Source organism: Choristoneura fumiferana, chromosome 7, assembly GCF_025370935.1.
Source record: "Choristoneura fumiferana chromosome 7, NRCan_CFum_1, whole genome shotgun sequence".
Lineage (NCBI taxonomy): Eukaryota > Metazoa > Arthropoda > Insecta > Lepidoptera > Tortricidae > Choristoneura > Choristoneura fumiferana.
Genome location: NC_133478.1, coordinates 4,287,147 through 4,309,785, shown reverse-complemented (window position 1 = coordinate 4,309,785; position 22,639 = coordinate 4,287,147). Strand labels below are relative to the sequence as shown.

The 22,639-nt window shown below is 38.3% G+C and overlaps 1 protein-coding gene across 2 annotated transcripts in view; it reads left to right on the top strand.

The window, feature by feature from the left end:
• Nucleotides 1–20,369, top strand: part of LOC141429542 (parapinopsin-like) — a gene marked incomplete in the record, with an annotated part of 194,628 nt that extends 174,259 nt beyond the window's left edge. For both annotated transcript variants that reach the window (XM_074089888.1, XM_074089887.1), the window contains 3 exon segments: nt 11,758–11,898; nt 16,842–16,931; nt 17,005–20,369. In XM_074089888.1, coding sequence (XP_073945989.1) covers nt 11,758–11,898; nt 16,842–16,931; nt 17,005–17,760 — 987 coding nt within the window.
• Nucleotides 20,370–22,639: the final 2,270 nt, after the last annotated feature.

Below are 22,639 nucleotides of genomic sequence, written 5' to 3'. Positions count from 1 at the left end.
TGTTCAGCCGTTTAACAAACTTCCATCCATACATCTTTTCTAACCTACAAGTACTTTCGCGTTAGTACAGATGTATTGAACAATGTTTTGACATGGTTTTTTTGTCGGAAAAGTTCGTAATTATCTTGCTTTCTCAACTAGCTTATTGAATTTTAGAGAAGATATTAGGGAAAGCAAGATACCTACTATTTATCCGACATAATACGATGAAAAAACTACTGATTTACTGAATAATTCACTAGATCTGGAATAATAGTAATATTAGGACGGGTTTTAGTAATAGTAAGCCATTATAAAGCTTAGCTTACGGTCCGTTACCTTTACAGCAGTTACAGACGAATAGGCAACCTGTGTAACGTCACACGACGTGCCCAGCCAAGCATAATGCATTGAAAACGATGGCGCATAATGCAGCCAATCGCATGATCGATCGTGATTTACACCTCACTTCATACACTGTTCAATGATGGTTTTTGTGACATCCAGTGTTGACAAAGACAGACACACATATATTTAATAAAAATTTTTTGGCTTTTACTATTGATTGGCAGTCGGCTGGTAAAACTGTGGATGAGACTTGCACTAGACCGGGCAAAGTGGCGTAGAAATGAAGAGGTTACACGGCAGGGGGTGGATATGGGCTGATTTGGTTGATATTGGTTGCGCTATAAGAGCTACTTTCATACCAAATTTCAAGTTTCTCTAACAACTGAAAGTAGGTACTTACTATAGATAGAGGTTTTGAGTCCCCGACAATTTGTATCATCATCATCATCATCATCATGTCAGCCGAAAGACGTCCACTGCTGGACATAGGCCTCCCCCAAGGCTCTCCACTCAGACCGGTCTAATTTGTATGGAAACACCTTTTCTACTGACTGTATCTTATGATTCCGTTGACTTAGGAATTTGATTTTTTTCACTGCTTCAAGAGGTAGCAGACTTAGGTATTAATTTGGGGATTATCACATAAGTGCGACCCCGAGTGTGCGATGTGCGATTGTGCGACATTTCTATTGAACGACAGTGCATTTCTGCGATGTATTACTGTTGGACAGTACAAATGTAAGACAGTATCTATGTGCGCAGTTAAATTGTACGCAAAAAGAACTGCAACCAGAAAAGTGGGTTAGGCTAGGTTAGAACCTCGACCCTTGCACATAGAGGAACTGCTACCAAAAAAGTGGGTTAGGTTAGGTTAGAACTGCAACCCTTCCACAAAAGGAACTGCTACAAAAAAGTAGGTTAGGTTAGGTTAGAACTGCGACCCTTGCACAAAAGGAACTGCTAAGAACCAAAAAGCAACATAGGTTATATATAACTGGGATCATTAGTATTGCATGCTATTGCACAGCCGTGCATATCGCTTGATCATACTTCGCACAAAATGGTTCGGACAAATGACGTGTCGCACAGTCGTGCATCGCCTAATCGTTTGTCGCACAAACGACACTCCGACCAAACGCGTGTCGCATTCTAGTAGTAAACCCGTAACTATGTTTGCTCGGGTGGAATCTTTCAACTCAAATTTGAAGTGGATATCTTCAACCGATTGAGCTGAAATTTTACACGCATGTATAAATCTGATGACAATGCAATATTATTATAACATGGAGTTGATCTGATGATAAAGCTAGCGGGTGACCATAGGAACTCTGTGATAAACCACACGACCGCATAGAGTTTGGACTCGTTTGTCGTCTTGACGAGTACTTTGGTAACCAGGGGCATAAAGTACAGTCAGCAAAAAAAACTTATATTAGAAAAATTTTAAGAAAATCTTTTACTGAACTGTTTTCGGAACCCTTCATATACGAGTCCGACTCGCACTTGACCATTTTTTTATATGATACGGGCAAATAATTAGCATTCTTTAAACAGACCCGCTTTGTTTCTTTTTTTTTCACTTTTTAGAACTTTCGTTACATATTTATTGTTTTAGATGACCCTGCGAAAGACAGTTACGTCGGATTTAAAAACTAAATTATTAAGCACTATAGGGACTTCGTCAATTTGATCACGGAAAGTTTAAGCCGATTTGGCAGGGGCCGGCTCTGGTCTTTTAATTTTACAAGCTTGCTAATTGCTTTCGGATTTAAGGTTGTTTTCAGATTTAACTAAGCCTCATTTAGCCACCTTTTAGGGTTGCGTTGACAAGGAAGGGACTGTCCATAAATTACATCACACTCGTAGAGGGAGTGGCAGGGATTTCGAAATTTGTGACACAAGAATGAAATAATGGACCGGTTTCGTAAAAAAATCTAATGAGATCGCCGGCAATAACTACATATATACATATAGGTACAAGGTGTTTGGCAGATGGATGGACATACGTATATAGGGGATAGATGGGGCCCTGGCAGCGTTCTTTATCTGAATAGCTAAGCTAATCTGTCCGAGGAAACGGCCAGCTGTTCGGTACCCGGTGACATCGAATAACCACTTTGCAAAGTGCACTACACGGACCAAGGAACATGAAGGACAAAACGTATAGGTATTTCACATATTTTAGTCCCCACAAAAGGACGAAAATCAAAATACCAACTTGCAGATTTTATGATATTCACGATTCCTAAAGATCATACAATTTATCATTAAATAGCACAGCGCACAGCACCGATCTTTATTCTGATATCACTTACGTATGCATCTGAAACTCGAGAGGCACGTTCTACCTATATACGAGTACACAAGGTGAGCCCCAAGGAGGTCCCTAAACTTGAAGCTGGTATAACAAGGGAGGAATAAGTAGTGCGCCTTTACCCGCAAAATTTATTTAATATATCCTTCAGGTTTGTGGGTAGCATGTGCTGGTAATGTACGAGTACTGGTAAATTTATGGCGGATTATATATGCTCCACTTGATGTTTTTTACTTGATATTAGTTTTGTTTTCAACCCTCGACGCAAAAAGAGGTGTGTTATAAGTTTGACCGCTATGGTGTATCAAACGACTTCTGTGTGTGTCTGTCTGTGTGTCTGTCTGCGTGTCTGTCTGTGCCTGCACCGTAGCTCTTAAACGGGTGAAGCGAACCGATTTGAATGCGGTTTTTAGGGTTCCGTAGGCAAAATGGCAAAAACGGAACCCTTATAGTTTCGCCATGTCTGTCTGTCTATCTGTAAACTATGCCGACAAAATGGTACAGTAAAAATTCAAAAAAAAAATTTTTATAGTAGGTACCTCCCGTAGACGTAAAGTGGGTGTGATTTTTTTTCTTATCTAACCTTGTAATGTGGGGTATCGTTCGATAGGTCTTTTAAAATCATTAGGGGTTGCTAATACGATTTTTCGGTTCAGTAATTTGTTAGCAAAATATTCTACTTTAAGGTGCAAATTTTCACTAAAATCGAGCGTCTATCTAAACCGGTAAGTATATCAAAATTATAAGGAAAACTATGACGGTTAAGTTTTCTTGAGAATTATTAGTAGTTTAAGAGTGAATAGCAGCCTAAGGTATAAGATACACCTAAATGATGATGAAGAATTAGGATTCCAGTGTCATCCGCTGAAACGAAGTTAGGGCACACAAAGTAGACTCCTGAGTGGATTAAGCCAGTTGTAGGACAAAATGAGGTCATAATATTCATTCGAGTTCGGTTTATTTAAGGGGATCCCATGCCCCAATGACCTTCGATCAGAATTCCTTAGTTTTCTAATGTTTTTTGTAAGCTTATTAAGTATATTAACAACAACGGCTTTAAGCAATATAGTATCCCATATTTACTTCAAAGTTCATTGTCTTCGAGATATTTGGGATCAAATGAACAATGTCAGATAGTATTTATTGCTTTTCCTTGTTATTTCTTTATATGTTAAAATTAAATATGTAGACATTCAAAAAAAAAAAAAAAAAAATTTTAGGCCAAAAAACTGGTTTTCTGGCCATAACTTTTGTGTTTATTAGTTTCAAATGAAAACCCTTGATACGTTTTTAGAGACTTCAAAGACGAACCCGAATATGTAGATTTGGTATATGTTCGATCTTTTACGTCAATAGAGATGCGAAATAAGTGTTTTTGTAGACAATGTTTAAAAAAAACACACAAAATTAAGTATGCTTTTTTTTTCAAAATCCGGTAGACAACAATGGAGATAAAAGATTGAAGAACCGGTAGCAGTTTGACTTATAATTATATCTGTAGTGCAAATAGATTCAAAACTTGTCAAAAATCGATGAAAACCTTGGGTAGACCCTTAATTTAAAGAAATCAACCGTATTGTATAACTGTTATTTGGCTCCTAAAAGTTATGCACATCTCCTGGAATGAGGCAAACACGGATTATACGCAGTTGGGACCTAATGCTGGTAATAAAACGATTTGCAGATTACTAGAAATGAATGGGTGTAGTTAATGTACGACTTGTTAATGCACGACTAAATAATGCACGGCCTGATAATCCGTGCTTATGTGCATGAATTATCATGTCGTGCATTATCACCCCGTACCGAACTAGAAGGGAACCAATAATTTACGCGCAATAATGTACGACGTGATAATCCGAAGCATTATGTCTTCTGATTATCATGCCTTACGATTTCCGTGATTGAAATAAAAAAACCTAACCTAACCCGGCCGTTTCGGTTCTGCTCCGACTATATCGATCGCACTCGTTGCGCTCGCTCGATCCGCGTCGATAAATGTCTATTCATTCGAATCGATTGGATTCAGATTATCACGTCGTACATTATCACTACGTACATTACAGCGCGCGCAATATTTTGTACGCCCTGATAATGCGCGATCATGATAATGTACCTACGGCATGATAATTGGAAGCAATGGGGAATGAGTGAATGGGGAATTGAGGTATATAGAGCATCTCAATATTAAAATAAGAAACGCGTTTTACAGACTCAAGACCCTGTACAGACTGCGGAAATACCTGTCTGTTAGAGTACGTGAAACGGTTACAGAGGCCCTTGTCCTTTCGCATTTGAATTACGGAGATATAGTTTACGGTCCTAGGCTTTTGGAAAAGACTAAGAAAATGATACAACGTCTGCAAAATGCATGCGTACGATTTTGTTACGACGTTCCTAGACGAGCTCACATCACTCCGTATCTTAATGACAGGGGTATATTAAACATGGCGAACCGAAGAAACCTTCACCTGGCTTTCACTGTCCGTAAGGTAATCGAATTCGAGAAACCTCGGTATTTGTTTAACGTGTTAAAATGGGTGAAAGATCAACGCAAGAAACCACTTCGGAGCCACAGAGCGACCAAGCTTATTGTACCGGAGCACAGGACCGTATCTTTCAGGGGGGGATTTAAATTTGCAGCATCCAAGATCTGGAATGATTTACCTCCACCGATGCGGGAGCCTATGCCTTTGCTCAAATTTAAAGAAACAGTAAAATCATACTATCTAAAACAACAGAAGCAAATTTAGGTCACCCGACACTGTCATTCACACATTCATGAACCCATACAAGCACACACTAATGTACTCACAAGGACTCACATTCTCACACACACAACACGCAAACACGACACACGCACGAACGCACACGCTCACACACACACACATACACACACACTTATCACACTTTCAACTAAACTCAGTCAGACCATGCTTGTTTTTTTTTTTGTAATTAGTTTCGTTTGTTATTTGTTATTTGAATATATTTTTTTTTACTATACGTCTTCTTCAAATAATGATTTTGTAGCATAATAATGTTACAACTAGCCTCCGCTAAAGGGGCCGGTCTGAAAATCAGCGCTGGGTGCATGCTGCCATGTGTCCAGCATTCGCTGAGATTGGTACCCATTGCCGGAACGTAGGTAGCTGCTGGGTTGTAATTATGATGTGGCAATAAATGATTTTTTATTTTTATTTAATTTTTATTTTTTAATGCTTCGGATTATTACGTCGTACATTATTGCACGTACATTCCGAGTTGTACATTATTGTTTCCCGAAATGAATCTCTAGAACTAAGTAGAGTATGATGGAGTTAATCTAATTGAACTAGTTCATACCTATAAATCACTCGTTCGGAAAGTACCTACACATCTCTTCTTCATAACGCAAACCTTCAATCACATCTGACGCGTAATGGTAAGTTTACACGAGCGTAGCAACTAACGCTTAGTTACTTGTCAGTTGCACTTTACACGTATGTAACATATTTTATTGATGCTTAATATTAGTGCTACGGCGAGTGAATAGGAGCCGATCGTGCTTAATAAGCAACAAGTAAAACTTTAACCTAAAAATCAAGTACGGCCACTACGAAGACTAAGCCGGGCCTTATAAAGTAAGCCAGGTTTTGGGTAAAACCGACGTCCGGTCTTGCACTTAAGGCGTTTAAGAACGGTCGGTAGTAAACAGGAGCCTATAATGCGGCTCCAAACTGAAATTGAATTAGTTTTCCTTGCTTACTTATTTAATACTGCCTTTTATCCTTTTGCCGTTTGCATTTATCCATTTGAGATTAGACTGCCTCTGTTTTGTCTGTTTTATGTATGAGTACCACCACCACCCCCACTATCGATGGGGAAGGGGAAGGGTGTTTTTTTGGAGTTTATACCCACAGTGGCGGTGTGATTGGGCTATGGTAGTGATACGACTCGAGCCGTTTTTTACTCGATACACTCAAGTTTAAATTCCCATGGGACGAGCATAAAATTACGACATCTCAACGGTTAGAAATATTAAATTTGGCGCGGGTGTGCTACATGCAGACGTTCATGAAATCCATGACTTTATTTTTGGGAATTCGTATGGGAATCAGTGACATTGCGGAATTTCAGTTCAACAGCTGGATCTAATGGTATACATACGCGTGCGAAGCCACGGGTAAAGTCTTGTATTATAATATTCTGTTTACATAAAATAAGCTTGAATAAAGTTCTCTCTCTCTCTTTCTCTTTTTAACCCCCGACGCAAAAAGAGGGGTGTTATAAGTTTGACCGCTGTGTGTCTGTATGTCTGTGTGTGTGTCTGTCTGTCTGTCTATGGCACCGTAGCTCTTAAACAGGTAGACCGATTTGAATGCGGTTTTTTTAATTGAAAGCAGGTTTTCTAGTGATGGTTCTTAGACATGTTTTATCAAAATCGGTTCAGCCGTTTTAGAGATATTGAACTTTGAAGTGACAAAGTCGAGGATTTTCCAACTTTTTGTTGGTAAGGTTATAAGTGTTGTGTTAATTTAAGTCAAATACAAGAACTTGCATGCGAGTTGCGTTACATTATGACCAGCGGAACAGTCTAAATCAATTGACTTGATATAATATAAATATAATAATAATTTTATATGAATTTGATATAATAGAATTTTATGTGAAATTATTATACAAACTTTTAAGATCGTTTAATCCACAGATTGGTTTACGTTAGGTCTGGTTTATTTTATAACAATCTTGTAAAAACTTAACGGCCATTATGTATTTGTCCATTATTATATTATATAAACTTTATATATTTTAATACGTACCCATCTACAGCTGAATAAGGCTTAATTGTATTTAAATCAGAAGCAGGAGAAGATGTTTACGTAATTTAGCCCTCATTCAATGCTACGTCATTCAGCGTAATATTAGTTTGTTAGACAGCGCTGTAAGAGCTACAGATTCCAAGACAGGTTTAATATACTTTATATCTTATTAGCCTTTTTTACAAGACTTCGTCTGCCAAGAATTCATCCGTGGCTCCTACAGCAACTATGCAATTTTCGTGGATACAACTATAAATAACCTCCTTCTTTTTGAAGTCGGTTAAAAAAGCCGTGGTGGCCGAGTGGTTTGTCGTATGGCCTCTCAAGCAGAGGATCGTGGGTTCAAACCCCAGCTCGCACCTCTGAGTTTTTCGAAATTCATGTGCTTAATAACATTTGAAATTTACCACGAGCTTTACGGCCCCAGCTCTCTCATTATGAGAGGAGTCCTGTGCCCAGCAGTGGGACTTATATAGGGTGGGATGATGATGATGAAAACTATCCTGTCCTTTCTTGTCTTTCTAGATCATGGGAAGGAAAGCCAAAACACAAGTAAGCACTAGTGGCGTAGCGTCAGATATTTCCGTGCTAAAGCCGAAGCAAAGATCGCTTACATGTCGCTTACGTCTTGTTGTTCTATTTTGTAAATATTGGGGAAGCTAATGGGAATGGGATTCTATGGACGCTTCGCCACTACTGCAAGCAGCTGATAAACCAATACCCATTGAAACTTCCGCACGCTCCGGTCGAGACTGTAATGAAATTTGGTCCGTATTAGATTTTATCCAATTTTCTCAGCCTCTGTCTTTTAGTGCTTCGTATGGCACTCGCGTTCGTACTTATACCTATTCCCTAACGTGAACTGACACGTACTGCCGTCCACGATTAAGACAGTCATGTGGGCACAGGTGAGTGAAAATAAATGAATATTTTCTCACTAAGTGACCCTACATTACAAGCTTTTATATAACTTGCACTGTCCATAATTATATCAAATAAATAAATAATATTGTAAATATCATGGGATACACTACTTGACACCAATTGACCTAGTCCCAAACTAAGCAAAGCTTGTACTATGGGCAACAGATAAATATACTTATATAGATAGATACATACTTAAATACATATTAAACATCCAAAACCCGAGAAAAACATTCGTATTATTCATGGCACCAAAAAACCAAAAAAAGGACAGGAAATTATGCACGTGTAAGGGGTTTTTAAATCTCGTAAATCGAATTTCATCTACTTTAGGTCGTCGGATTGACTTGAAGCTTCCTACGGTCATGTTGTAATTTGGATGACAATGCAAGTATTGCGTGAAAAACATTCGCAAAGGGTATTTTGTAAAACCAACCATGTGCTAAAATATTTTTGAACAATTTTGAATAGGTACACATTGTATATTAATTATGATTTAGGGGGGCATAGAATACAGTTATTTTGGCTTTTATAATATTTTTTAAATGTTTTTTATAAGAAGCAATACAAGCCTAGTGCATAGTTATTAGCTATGCCAAGCAAATACTAAACAATTACTAACGATATCGATCATAATGCAGAGACCTAGGAGCCATCCACGATTGACGTCACACCAATTTTGATAATTTTTAGCCCCATCATCATCATCATGTCAGCTAAAAGACATCCACTGCAGGACATAGGCCTCCACCAAGGCTCTCCACTTAGACCCCCGTAAACGACAAACACACACAACCTGACATAACCCTATATATAATATTAAACTGAATAAAATCACAGCAATTCTGCGAAAATTTCTCGCATATAAACGTAATAAGCCGACTGGTTATTTGTATCCATTTAATTTCGGCAAACTATATTGTTACTCCAGAGATTTGGGACTGGACGATCAATGTGTTACTATGTTACTTTTCCAATACTGTCGACGACTGACGAATTTATTCGGAACTATATTAAAATTTGATTGAAATTGAATTGACCCAGGACAAACAGAAATTAATAAACAGTTCAATAATTCATTCAAACTTTTTCAATATATTGTTAGTGTGCATGTCGTCTGGAATTACTGGAAGGACTGAAACTCTTGTTAAACACGGTAGATTAGATAATCTACCAATTTGAACCAATACTTTTATAAACAAATATAATATTGGTAAGTATACAAATGAAAAGACTATGACAATTATGTAAATAAAAAAATGTCGAAACCCTATTTTGCCGACCCACGGCAGCATGCCCAGCATGCTTGCGGCAATTCCCTTCACTACAGGCTGTGCTCAGCCGCTGGGCGAAATATCCTAACCATAAAAAAAACATTTTTAATACAAGCTTTTTTTGCTGACTGTACTTTTTGTTGACTGTTCTGGCATTGTCACCCAAACTACATTTGCATACCGAATTTCAAGTCGATGCTATTAACCGTTGAAGAGTTCCGTCCTGCGGAGACGATCCTGGCTGGACTAACGGAATGTCACTACTAGGGTAATTCCAGGATAGATGCCCCACTTTTTGAAAAAGCTTTATAACTCTATAATTCATCATTTTATAGCAATGCGTCCAATGCGCATGATAACTATGATCCTTAGGGGCTGTTTCACCATCCATTGATAAGTGTTAACTGGCGGATAGGTGTGATGCCGTCTCTATTTTTTTGTTCGATAAGACGGAGACGGCATCACATTTAACCGTAGGTTAACGCTAATCAATGGATGGTGAAACAGCCCCTAAATCTATTATTTTCCTGTACTTGTTTTGACATAAATGTCGTATAGATTTCGTGTAAATCGTACTTTTTTGACCCCTTAAAAATGGGATAGATGCTTACCGTGGGGAATAGACGACTCGGCGGCAAAAACGGGTTAGAAGATAGATTCCTTTAAAATCAAACAAGCTAAATTGAACATTATCAGTTTATATTTTGATTATTTTAAACTAATTAGTTTTTTTTTGTATTTGCAAATACAAGAGAACCACACTAAATACAAGTTTTGTATACTTATAATTTGTTTTTCGTCATTCCTGGTAAAACTTCGTCAGAGTCCTAGGCGGTATTCCATGTTATGGCGATAGCCAAAATCAAAATATTGTTGACTCCTTTTTCTCCCTTCTTCATTTCCTCGAAAGCTGCTTGCACGCCACTACAACGCCCTGTTTTCTCTTATATTATTTATGAGGCATTTTGGCCGTATCAATAACATCATTATCGGCCGTAGATCGTTCACTGTTGGTTGGCATAGGCCGCCCATATACCTCCAGTTGCTTCGGTTGGAAGGGACCTGCATCTACCGCCCCTCTGTAACAAAATTATTCTATATTTAAAACAAGTTGAGGATAGAAGCCCTTAGGGCCTTAGGGGCATCTAGGGCGATTAAAAAACGGGGCAACTATACTTTTCGAAGAGAATAGATGCCCTTTTAGGTACTAAATAAAGTAATGATAAAATCACAAAAAAAAAACATATTAATCAAAGTACTTGAATATTGTAATTGAATATTAATATGTTATGTATAATTTAATTAATGTAATGAACTTAAAATTGCCACGCCCCAACAGGGCATCATTATTTATAATTTTTTGTAAAAGGTGTTGCAATAAATAAATACTGAATACTGAAGACTTGATGAGTATGCGAAGCCCCTTTACCAGGTTTAGATACGAGATTTGATATTTGTTAAAAAGGTTGCCTGGTAGAGATCGCTCTTAAGCGATTAGGCCACCTATTGCTTCTTGTAATTTTTTCTCTGTGTACCTGCAGGTCTACTACGAAACTCGAAACTCGAAGTTCGTGTCGTGCGGTCCCTCTGACACTTATGCTATTTAATACGAGAGCGAGAGGGATCGCACGACACGAACTTGGAGTTTCGAGTTTCGTAGTAGCCCTCCTGTTTGTGTATGGCTTACTATTTGTGCTGTACAATAAAGAGTCATTGTACCTATTTTATTGTAATGTGTTTATCTACACCCATATAGTAAATCCTCAATTATGCGTTGAAAACCATAGTTAATGACCAGCATTACGACAGTGGATTCTATTATGAACACGGCTGTATCGTAATGATCATTACGATACAGATTTCATACATCATTACAGCACGGGGGCGGCGCGCCGCGCAGCTCGTGGGGCAGACATATCTACCTAGTTCTCGTTAATGCAGGTCATTCCCAGTGGTTCTTGAACACATGATAGAGGATTTAATATATGGATATAGATAAAATATTGTATGCAACTGTACGTAATTAGGCCTTAAACCACTCATGTGAAGACCCACACTCGTGTTTCAAGGACCCCTATTACGATACAGTTGCATAAAATACTATTATATTTGTCAACAGAACTCTCAGCGCTTGGGGCGCGTCAGCCGCGCGGAGGCCAAGGTCACGGGCATGGTGTTCGTCATGATCATCTCCTTCACTGTCGCCTGGACGCCTTACTCGATCTTCGCACTCATCGAACAGTTCGCCACCGACGGGATCGTAAGTTTAAAGTTTAGTTAATCCTTAGCTGACTGCAGTGTTGAAGCCTTATTGTCTAATGCACTCGGAATCAGAACCGTGTTCACCACTTCTTTCTGACACACGATACGAGTTAGAAGGTGGGTAGAAAGAAATTGTGAATCCAATCGCGAACGAGCGCCTTAATTAGACAATAGCTCTGCTAAGTTAGCTTCACCATATTGGTTACTCGGTGAGAACTGTTGGTAGAATGCCATTTACAACAATTTTATTTGGTAATTTTGTGTTGATGTACAGGTAGCTTAGAGCAACGCGGGCTTCCTACCGGAAGGGAGTAGCCTTAGCGGTAGATTACCTTTAAAATAGTTCTGGCGTTTGTTGCGGGGGGAAATATGCACACAAGCGCAGTTCCGCACACTTACATGCAAAAACGAAACTGCCAACTGACTGTAATGACGACGTTAACACATAAATAATCCAACAATACACTAATCCGAATTAAATATCACGGGACACTTGACACCAATTGACCTAGTCCCAAACTAAGCAAAGCGTGTACTATGGATACTAGGCAACGGATAAACATACTTATATAGATAAATACATACTTAAATACATATTAAACACCCAAGACCCGAGAACAAACATTCGTATTTTTCATACAAATATCTGCCCCGACACGGGATCGAACCCGGGACCTCAAGCTTCGTAGTCAGGTTCTCTAACCACTAGGCCATCTGGTCGTCAACAATTTCGTATGACTTTTAAACATGACGTTAAAGTGACAAGGTACAAGAGTGATCACTTATTTATGACGTTGACTGTACTTACATATTTGTCTCTTCCCTTCAATGTCATTATAAGCGGATTCTACTGTAAATCCATATCACAAAGCTTCGCCTATTGGGGACTTCAATTGGTGTCAAAGTGTCCCGGTCCCGTGATATTTATTTATTTCTATTGCAACTCACGGTGCACGGCACTCTCCTCTCAATCCTTTCCACCGACTCGCAGCAATCTAAATCGGAATAGCCTGCATTCCACTCTGTTAAATTGGTATGAAATTGACATGAGAGTATAGTCGTGGAATTTAGACAAGTTGGAATGAAAGTAATGAAACGTCACGTTGAAACTTGAAATGCGTGCTTAATTCATTTGTTTCACGATTCTTGGAGCGGCCTCAACGTCTGAAGTCGCTTAGTACCGAAATGGATTAAGTAATACGTAGGCAACTTTATGCAAAAGAGTACCTTTAAATAGGAATAGTAGTAGAATACTATTTAAAAAAATCGATGCAAGAAGTAAAAATCATTAAATCGAATCAGAAACGAGGAGATAAACAGGGTGTTTCCACAGGGTGTGTAATAATTATATTAAATAGGTGATATATATAAATGGACCTCCTACTTGCACTAAGTCTTCTGCTGCAAATTTAAATAGTGGTTTGTTCTTAACTAAATAGTCGATTGTAGCTCGGTTAATTCCCAAGCAGCCAAAGTGAAACTTTAGTTGTGTTGGTAGAACAGCTGTTACGAGTATAACAGAATAGTTGATTCTAAACATAACAAACCCTCTCTGGCTGCTTTGTTTTGTCTACTTTAGTTGACTGTAGTTCCCACTACGTGGAAACTATTCCGAGTGAGGACTGGTCACGTTTAGTCGGTAATTTACGATTAAAACCATACAACCACATGCTTCGTTAAATCAATTAAAAAACATGCAAATACAGATTAATAACATCCGTAACAAGCCTCGTCAAATCAAAGTTCGATGTCAGTAAAAAATCATAGTACCTATTAATCATAGTACCTTACCTGGATGCCTTGGGCCTGGTTTTACGAGCATATCAAGCTATCAATCTCTCAAAGGGCAACGCGCCTGTGATATATACGTCTGGTGTCTATGGGCGGCTGTGATTGCTTGGTATCAGGTGGCCCAAATTGTTTTCCCACTCTTATATAAAAAAAAACCTAGATAAAGACTAAAACTAGACAACACGCTTTTTCCTAGACATACTCGTAGTCTAGGCTAGATCGACAATTCTTCACCGGAAAACCCACAATGCAAGTTTCATCGAAATCGCCAGAGCTGTTAAGATATTAGATAAATAGGGTAGGATTAAAATATATATTTTATGTACTGTGTCAAATGTAACTTGTCTAACAAAAGTTCAGGGCAAACTGCCATAAAAGTTTTTGATTCGGTCCTGAAGATTCTGTGAATAAATGAGTAGGTATGTTTGTAGTTTGCGCTGACATCTTACCTGTCCGCAAGTTAGTTAGGTCAAGGCATTTTAACCCCTGGAGCGGCAAGCGTCCGGGTCCCGGCACACCCTTGTTTGGCACGCTTCCTTATATACTCTCTCTTTTACTCTGGAAACTTTTGACATTTGTTTTGATGCAGTCCGAATAAAATAAACTATTTATACCCTACTAGCTTTTGCCCGCGGCTTCGCCCGCGTGAATTTGGTTATCGCGCGCTGTTCTCGAGAGAATTGTGCATTTTTTTTTTCGGAATAAAAAGTAGCCTACGTCACTCTCTGGCTCGTAAACTATCTCTATGCCAAAAATCACGTCGATCCGTCGCTCCGTTACCACGTGAAAGGCGGACAGACATACAAACACACACTTTCGCATTGATAATATTACCTAATATGGATATATAACAGTTCGACAGTTGGTAAAATTGTGCAATTTCAATTCAGCTCTCAGACCCAACGGTTCTCGTGGTTCCGTACTAAAAAAAATGTTTTACAAAAAATAGAACCGACTACAAAAACCATGAAAATAATTATCTACCAGTCTGAGGTCGGTGCCTCAGCACGAGCCAGCAGGAGTGATTGAAGCCCAATATACTCGAGTTTTTGTAGTCGGTTCTATTTTTTGTTAAACTTTTTTTTTCACGCTTTTTAGTGTAAAAGATCTAAGATTTTAAGTTTTAAGCTCGTCACCTTTTACGAAAAATTGTTTTTCCCGATGAAGAGACGTTCATTATTGAGGAGTCCTGGTGCTTCATCACCCGTTCCATTTCATCATATGAATTACGATGAGCTTAAATTGCTTAGCAACTGCGTTAAAGTAATTGAAATTCAACCCGTGAAGTACTTGTTATTGAGTAGTCGCTCCATTGGTCAAATTTAGTCTTCATCATCAGTTTCACTTCACCAAATGATGATTTTTCAAAAGCAAATACACGAGTTACTCCTAAATATATCGAAATTACTATAGGCGTTCCTACAATATTTTAAGAGTTCCCTCAATTTCCTTAGGATCCAATCATCAGATCCTGATTTGGTGCTTATGGGACCTAATTGAAAGCATTTTTAGACGAACGAAAAAAATATATTTTCAAATCGGTTCATAGATCTGTTCTGTTTCTGGGAGTTCTGAGGTAACAAACATAAAAAAATACAACTGAATTGATAACCTCCTCCTTTTTTGAAGTCGGTTAAAAATAGTAAAAGCTAGTACTAAAAAAATTTGAAGAAGTGTCAGTTTTATTGCGAAAGACACAGTTACTTCTATATTTATTTTGACGTAGATACAGATAGAAAATTTAGTTGTAATAAGACAACTGAAAGACATCCTTTGCTTTCACCGTTTTCATATATAAAGTCTTATTTTCGTATTTTGAACATTGAAATTTTATTTATTTACCTCGAAATTTCTGCTGACATAGCACCTAGCAAGCGTGGCCGCAAGCGACCGTCTTTTGTACACTTTTAAACCAAAACTTGTAAACTAAAGTCAGTTACAATCGAGTTCATAAACTTGAGATCAAAAATTTGTATTAAAATATCTAATTGATTTTTTGGAGTCTTTTTGTATTGTCTTTTTGTCTGGGTGAGCGGTTAGTTCCGAAAGAATGTGACGTCTGTCGACGCAACATAGATGTCGCAAACAACGCAACAAAAAGCAACCTGAGATATGTATGCATAGGAAAAAAATCGTGTCTAGATTCCTGTCCAGCAGTGGTGTAGGGGTTATAGGGGTTATAGCACGCAGCACGGAATGCTGAGGACCTGGGTTCGATTTGAGAATCGAACCCAGGTCCTCAGCATTCCGTGCTGCGCTGAGCACTGAGGTGCTGGTCTCTTTTTCTGGTTTTTCTGTGCATCTATGTCTCAGTTGTATTTACGGTTTGTATTTACAAAATATCTGAACACGCCTCTACGCCGTTGACAATAGAGTCGTATTCAGATATTTTTGATAAAATTTTTGCTCACAAGTTTATGAACTCGACTGTAACTACTTATTTGAAAGCAGTGCCTAGTGACCTTAGTGTTGTGTTTTGATCTATAGCCTCGCGAGCAGAGGATCGTGAATTTTTTTATATAATAGGGGGGAAATGAGCATGCGGGTCACCTGATGGGAAGCATACTTTCCTACGTGTTGTCTATTTGTACTTATTACTATTGTTGTGTCTTGTGTTGTGAATAAATGTATTTTCTTTCTTTCTTTCTTTCAATTACCGCCACCTATGGACACCCGCAATACGATGGGTACCTCAGATGCGTTGCCGGCTCTTTGAGAGACTGTTAGGCCTGATATAAGTTCGGTGTCCACCATTATTTAGATAATTTTTCACGAAAGGTTTATTATATGTACGTATACGAATGGTTCATATACTAGCGACGCGTTCTGGATTTAGTTTTAGGAAATGGAGCTGAAAAATGTGAAGTGCTTTAATAAGAGACCTTTTTTGAAAATTGTACCTACCTGAGCAAAGCCGCGGGTTGCTAGTTGAAAATAACATAATTATTAAAATGTTTAATAGCATGTACATACTTACGTAACCCTCGCTACGTGAATTCGAATTTATCCGGTTATACTCGTATAACAAATTCTGGTGATTGAATGTTCTCATCAAAACTACATTCTTGTAGCATAAATGCATTGCGAATGCGGACGTTGCCATTCCAGTGCCGTTAGTCACCGAATACTTACCGTATTTTACCTTTCCAGATTTCTCCGGGAGCGGGGGTAATACCGGCACTCGTGGCTAAAAGCTCCATTTGCTACGATCCTCTCATCTACGTCGGGATGAACACTCAAGTAAATAACCCACACTTAAACTCAGGTATAATCTGCTCTTCGAATTCTACAGATCCGTTTTGTTTATTCGCAGTTTCGGCAGTCAATTAAACGCTTCTTCGGGCACCACAGCAAATCCGGGCTGTCGCAGACAGAGAAAGGCTACGACAACACCCTCATGTCCCCGGCCCACAGAATGTCCTGCATCAACGAGTCCTCCCGCTACTGCTCCGAGTCCAAAGTCTCTACTGTACTAAAAAAACAGAGGAACAAAAAAATAATCATCGCCGAAGATGCCTCCGAAATCACTAACGATGGAACTATAAGGAACTTTTTGAGAGAAACCGAGCTTTGTACCATTAAAGAGTTCAAGACGTCCTCGGAAGCAGGAAAGTCCGGAGACACGAGTAACGAAGAAGACAGCGCGGCCAGCAGGAGACATGAATACGAGGAATCCTCGCAGTTGTACGACGCACACGCCAACACCTCGCCCTGCCCTCACGATGACGTCAGCTACATGATGAAGAACATATACGGAAACCTCGCTTTCGAGGGACACGCTACAGACGTGCAACATTCCGAAGAAATCCCTACCGAGTTCCGAATTACCAAAAAACCTAAACTTATTAAACACAGCTACTCCCTCGACTTGAGCGGCGTCTCCAACCAAAACAAAAAGAGAAAGCTCTCAATAGAAAGCAAACTAGAAGCACTTAACCAGTCCAAAAGTTTTTTTAAAAATACAGTCGTTAGCAAGTTTTTCGATCACAACCCGAAACTTGGTCAGGATAACTTCAAGAGCTACCTCAGTCGGTTCGACAAAAATGAGAGTGAGGAGGACAACTTGTAGTTCATGATGCACTTGTCCAAGAGGGCACCTACGAAAATCGAAGTTCGTATCGTACCGTCCCTCTCATTCTCGTACTAAATAATATTAGCGTCAGCGGGACGGCAAGGTACGAAGTTCGAATTTTGCACTTCCTAGTATAGTGGGCCTGTTCGTAGCCTGATGGGATCAAAGACAAATGTTTTCAATTAGGTATATTTTTTGATGCGTGAACGATGTGAAAACGGTTAATATATACGTAGTGTTTATATATTCTGTGATCCTCTCTTATTGGGAAGGGTTTATCGGTGCTGAAAGCCGGTGCAGGCAACGTTTTTATGAAGAGAGCTATCGTCAAGCGTCTGTGATATAGGTACGAGTGCCAAACGAAAATATTTTTTTTCCTTGGTAATGTTATGCTAACGATAGGGGCTGTACAGTGGTTTTAGAACTATTTTAATAAACGACAATGCGGAATACCTTCAGTGTTCATTCTAAATTTTATTATACGTACGTGGACGTATGGGAATACAGTAGATAGTGAACTTGCCAATTATTGTAATTAATCAATTATAGAATATCTACTTACGTAGTGTAAAGAAATTTTACGAGGTCGGTTAGTTTTATATGTAATAATGTTAAATTTTTAATCGAATTTCGTGCGATTTGTGTGGCGTGATAAACGAATTAATTAAAGCTTAAGTAGATTAGTTTATTTTATTTGTAAGAAGTACTTAAGGGAATTGATTCGACATTGATTCGACGATTCGAAAGGAGATGGCTTTCACGACTGTCAAATTGGAAAAACCTAGGCATTACACGACGAATTAAATCTAGTTTTGCTACATTGTCTAAAGGAAACTAGTTTTTGCTCGTTTTTGTGTCATACATTTGATATTTCTGACTAATTTATAGGTTTCTTGTTGAAATTAAAACAAAATTATTATTTTGAAAATCTCACAACTATAAATTTCTAAATTGCTATTCCGCTACTAAAGTAGCGGTAAAAAAGTAGTGGTAGCGGAGTAGAAAGGAAAAAGTTTGTAGTTTATTAACGCCTGAATCTATCAATTATGAAAAGTCTCTATCACACATATTTTTGGTCAAAGACCACCGATGTACTTGTACACTGCAAAAGAATCAGTTCCATGGTCCATATTAAAACTAATTAGGGTTTGATTAAGTTTAATTGTTGACATTCCATTAAAAATCACGGCAAATATTAATAAAATAGTGCCTGACAAGAGATAAGCTTAAACTTTAAAAAAAACCTGTTTTTACAATCGAGAACTTAAACGTTCGATGTCAAGAATCGAACTAAGCATACATACTTACATACGCATTGGATAATTTAATGTTTGTCAGAAATTGAAAAAAATCTCCATCGCTTAATTAGACATCAATAAGTAGAAAAAACATCACCAAATATTATATTATACGTACTAGAGCTGCATTTGTTGAGTTGTTGGTACTCATGGGTTGTGGGGATCGCTTTCCCATCAGATGACCCTCATGCTCGTTTGCCTCTCTCTCATAATAAAAAAAAAGTTTTAATATAACCAATAAAAATTTGCTAATATGGACCCTCGCAAAATTACACCAGAATCTAGGATTCGTCGTAATAAACATGAATTACAATTTCAATATTTTCATAACACGTGAAATAACCAATCATGAATATTGCGACAGGCGAACAAATATCATGTTTTTCTATTACAAAATACTTCCATGCTGTAAAAAACACCACCAGTACCTTTTATAGTGGTAGTTTTTAATCATCCTTTTTTTTATTTTTGACGATATGGTGAGAACAACTACAAATTTTTATAAAGCTACAAAAATATTGTTATAATAATTATTGTAGAAATATTTATATTTATTTTTTCAGTGTCGAGGCAAGACCTAAATAATTTTGTATAAAATGACCCTGACAGGACAGTGCACAGAGAGCACAACTTTATAATAAGTTTTATCGCTGCGCGTGTCCCTTTTCATCGAGCCCGGAAAAGGGACACACCAAGCATTCAATCGTGGGGTATTTTTAGAATAGAAGCTGTATTTTATTTCAAGTAGAGATTCAAGATAAGAGGTTAAATAAAGCCTAATCCTGAAGAATTTTAGTAAATAAGATGTAGATCCAAAAACAACGTAAGTAACTACTCGTACGTTAAAAGACCACAAGGTGAAATCTAAAATTCGGAGCTGAAACAAGCCATCAAAATTGATTGTGCCAGCCGATTCACGCAACTGCCTTTAGAGAGGTCCAACATGAAGCTTTCGTTTTCATTTTTTAAAATTTCACTTGAGTGGAGTTAAAAGTTTAATTGAACATTATTTTGATTTATTTATTTATTCAATGAAATTACACAATATAACAGTAAAACTAAAGCATTGTGAATTTTAGAGTAAACTATACGTACAAACATGCAGATTATAAAAAAATGCTGTACTTATAATGTTCCATATTAGACTTGAAAGTGGAAGCTTCGTGAGATGGACCCAGGAACCGCTACAGTGCAATGTTTCTGTTAGAATAATGACGTTCATTGTTACAATAATTTAGACTAAGAAATATTTTTATGTAGGTAAGTAAGTTCTCTTAAATGTTTAAATAAATGATCTTTTTCAAATAAGTGGAATATTTTACTATTTCTAGCTGCCTTTCCCATATAGTATATCACATTCAAGTGCAAAAATATGTACCTATCTATTAGAACCACTGAAAAACATGTTGCCACGGCGGGCCTTATGACGTCGTAATAAGAATCTGTGGTACATATTTTTATTTAAAGGAATAAATACATTTTTATAGCTGATAGCCATTGTGGCCTAGTATAGCCGTGGTGGCCTAGTGGTTTGACCTATCGCCTCTCAAGCAGAGGTTCGTGGGTTCAAACCCCAGCCCGCACCTCTGAGTTTTTCGAAAATTCATGTGCGAAATTACATTTGAAATTTACCACGAGCTTTACGGTGAAGGAAAACATCGTGAGGAAACCTGCACACACCTGTGAAATACTTAATTCAATGGTATGTGTGAAGTTCCCAATCCACACTAGGCCCGCGTGGGAACTACGGCCCAAGCCCTCTCATTCTGAGAGGAGGCCTGTGCCCAGCAGTGGGACGTAAATAGGCAGGGATGATGATGATGATGAAGTACATTTTTTTGCACTCCACTGTAACTACACTGGTAGTTTACATACAGGAATTAATTAAAGTCATTTAGGTAAAGCTGCGGGCAATACCTATCTATACAGCGTTAAATATATATAATGTATACATCGATCTTATGGTTAGTGGCATAAAGGTGTACAGGTACATATTTTTGACGTCTTAGTAACGTAGGTACAATGTGTTTCAGTCATAAAAATATGAATGAATGAATAAAGATATCTCTATTCTGAGGTCTAATTTTGAGACCGTTAGAAATTCCAACAGACTGATGGTTTTAAATACCATCACCACCATAATGTCATGTCTAATGTCCATGTTGTACCAACCCCCGTAATAGTCGGAGACTCTGCGCTCGAAGTTGTTGACGACTATGTATACCTGGGACAAACGGTCCAGTTAGGTAGGTCCAACTTTGAGAAAGAGATCACTCGTCGAATCCGACTCGGCTGGGCAGCGTTCGGGAAGCTTCGCAGTGTCTTTTCGTCCAAATTACCGCAGTGTTTGAAGTCAAAAGTCTTTGACCAGTGTGTGTTGCCAGTGATAGAATAGAATAGAATAGAAAGAAAGGACTGATGGCCGATGGGGTCAGAAGGTTCTCGAATGGCGTCCGCGGACCGGGAGACGAGCTGTCGGTAGGCTTCCAACAAGATGGAGCGACGACTTGGTTAAGATCGCGGGATCGCGGTGGATGCGGAAAGCACAAGACCGGTCTGAGTGGAGAGCCTTGGGGGAGGCCTATGTCCAGCAGTGGACGTCATTCGGCTGACATGATGATGATGATGATGACCACCATAATAACATAGACTTTTGACGACCGGATGGCCAAGTGGTTAGAGAACCTGCGTGACTACTAAGCTTGAGGTCCCTGATTCGATTCCCGGCCGGGCAGATATTTGTATGAATAATACTAATGTTTGTTCTCGGGTCTTGGATGTTTAATATATATTTAAGTATATATTTATCTATATAAATATGTTTATCCGTTGCCTAGTATCCATAGTACAAGCTTTGTTTAGTTAGAGACTAGGTCAATTGGTGTCAAGTGTCCCATGCATGATATTTATTTATTTATTTACTTTATAGAACAACGTAATCTAAACAAATTTTCCCACTTCTTCGCTATTAACCGTGCTCCAGTTATGTCTGAGTGACACATATATTATGTTTACCTACAAATAAATATATATGTGTCGGGACACGGTTTGCAGCTGAAAAGCAAGAGAGCTGTGGGAATGTTGAGACAGAGAAAGAGAAAAAGGAAACACGTGCGTGCACGGGTAAATTAGTGAAGTTTATAATTATGGACCCAGTTCCATTTGGCCAGACAAAGTAACGCCTGAATCAATCAATTATCGAATTACTAAAAATAGCTAGCAATAACAAGAGCTAGCAATAGCTCGCGACTGTCCGCGTAGAATTCGTAAAATTTTCCGGGATAAAAACCTATTCTATGTCCTTCCCCGAGACTCAAACTATCTATATATCGAATTTCAACCAAATCGGTTCAGCGGTTTAGACGTGAAAAGGTAGCAAACAACAAAACAGACTTACAAACTTTCGCATTTAATATTAGCGGGATATAAAATTCAAATTAAAAAAGGAATAATTAACGTTCCATTAATTAAAGATACGGAATAGTGTAATAGTACATTACTGCAGAGGCCATGAAGTAAGGGATTGATGGACGAGTTTGGGGTAGACGGCCGAGTCGTAGACGAGGCCGGATAAAAGG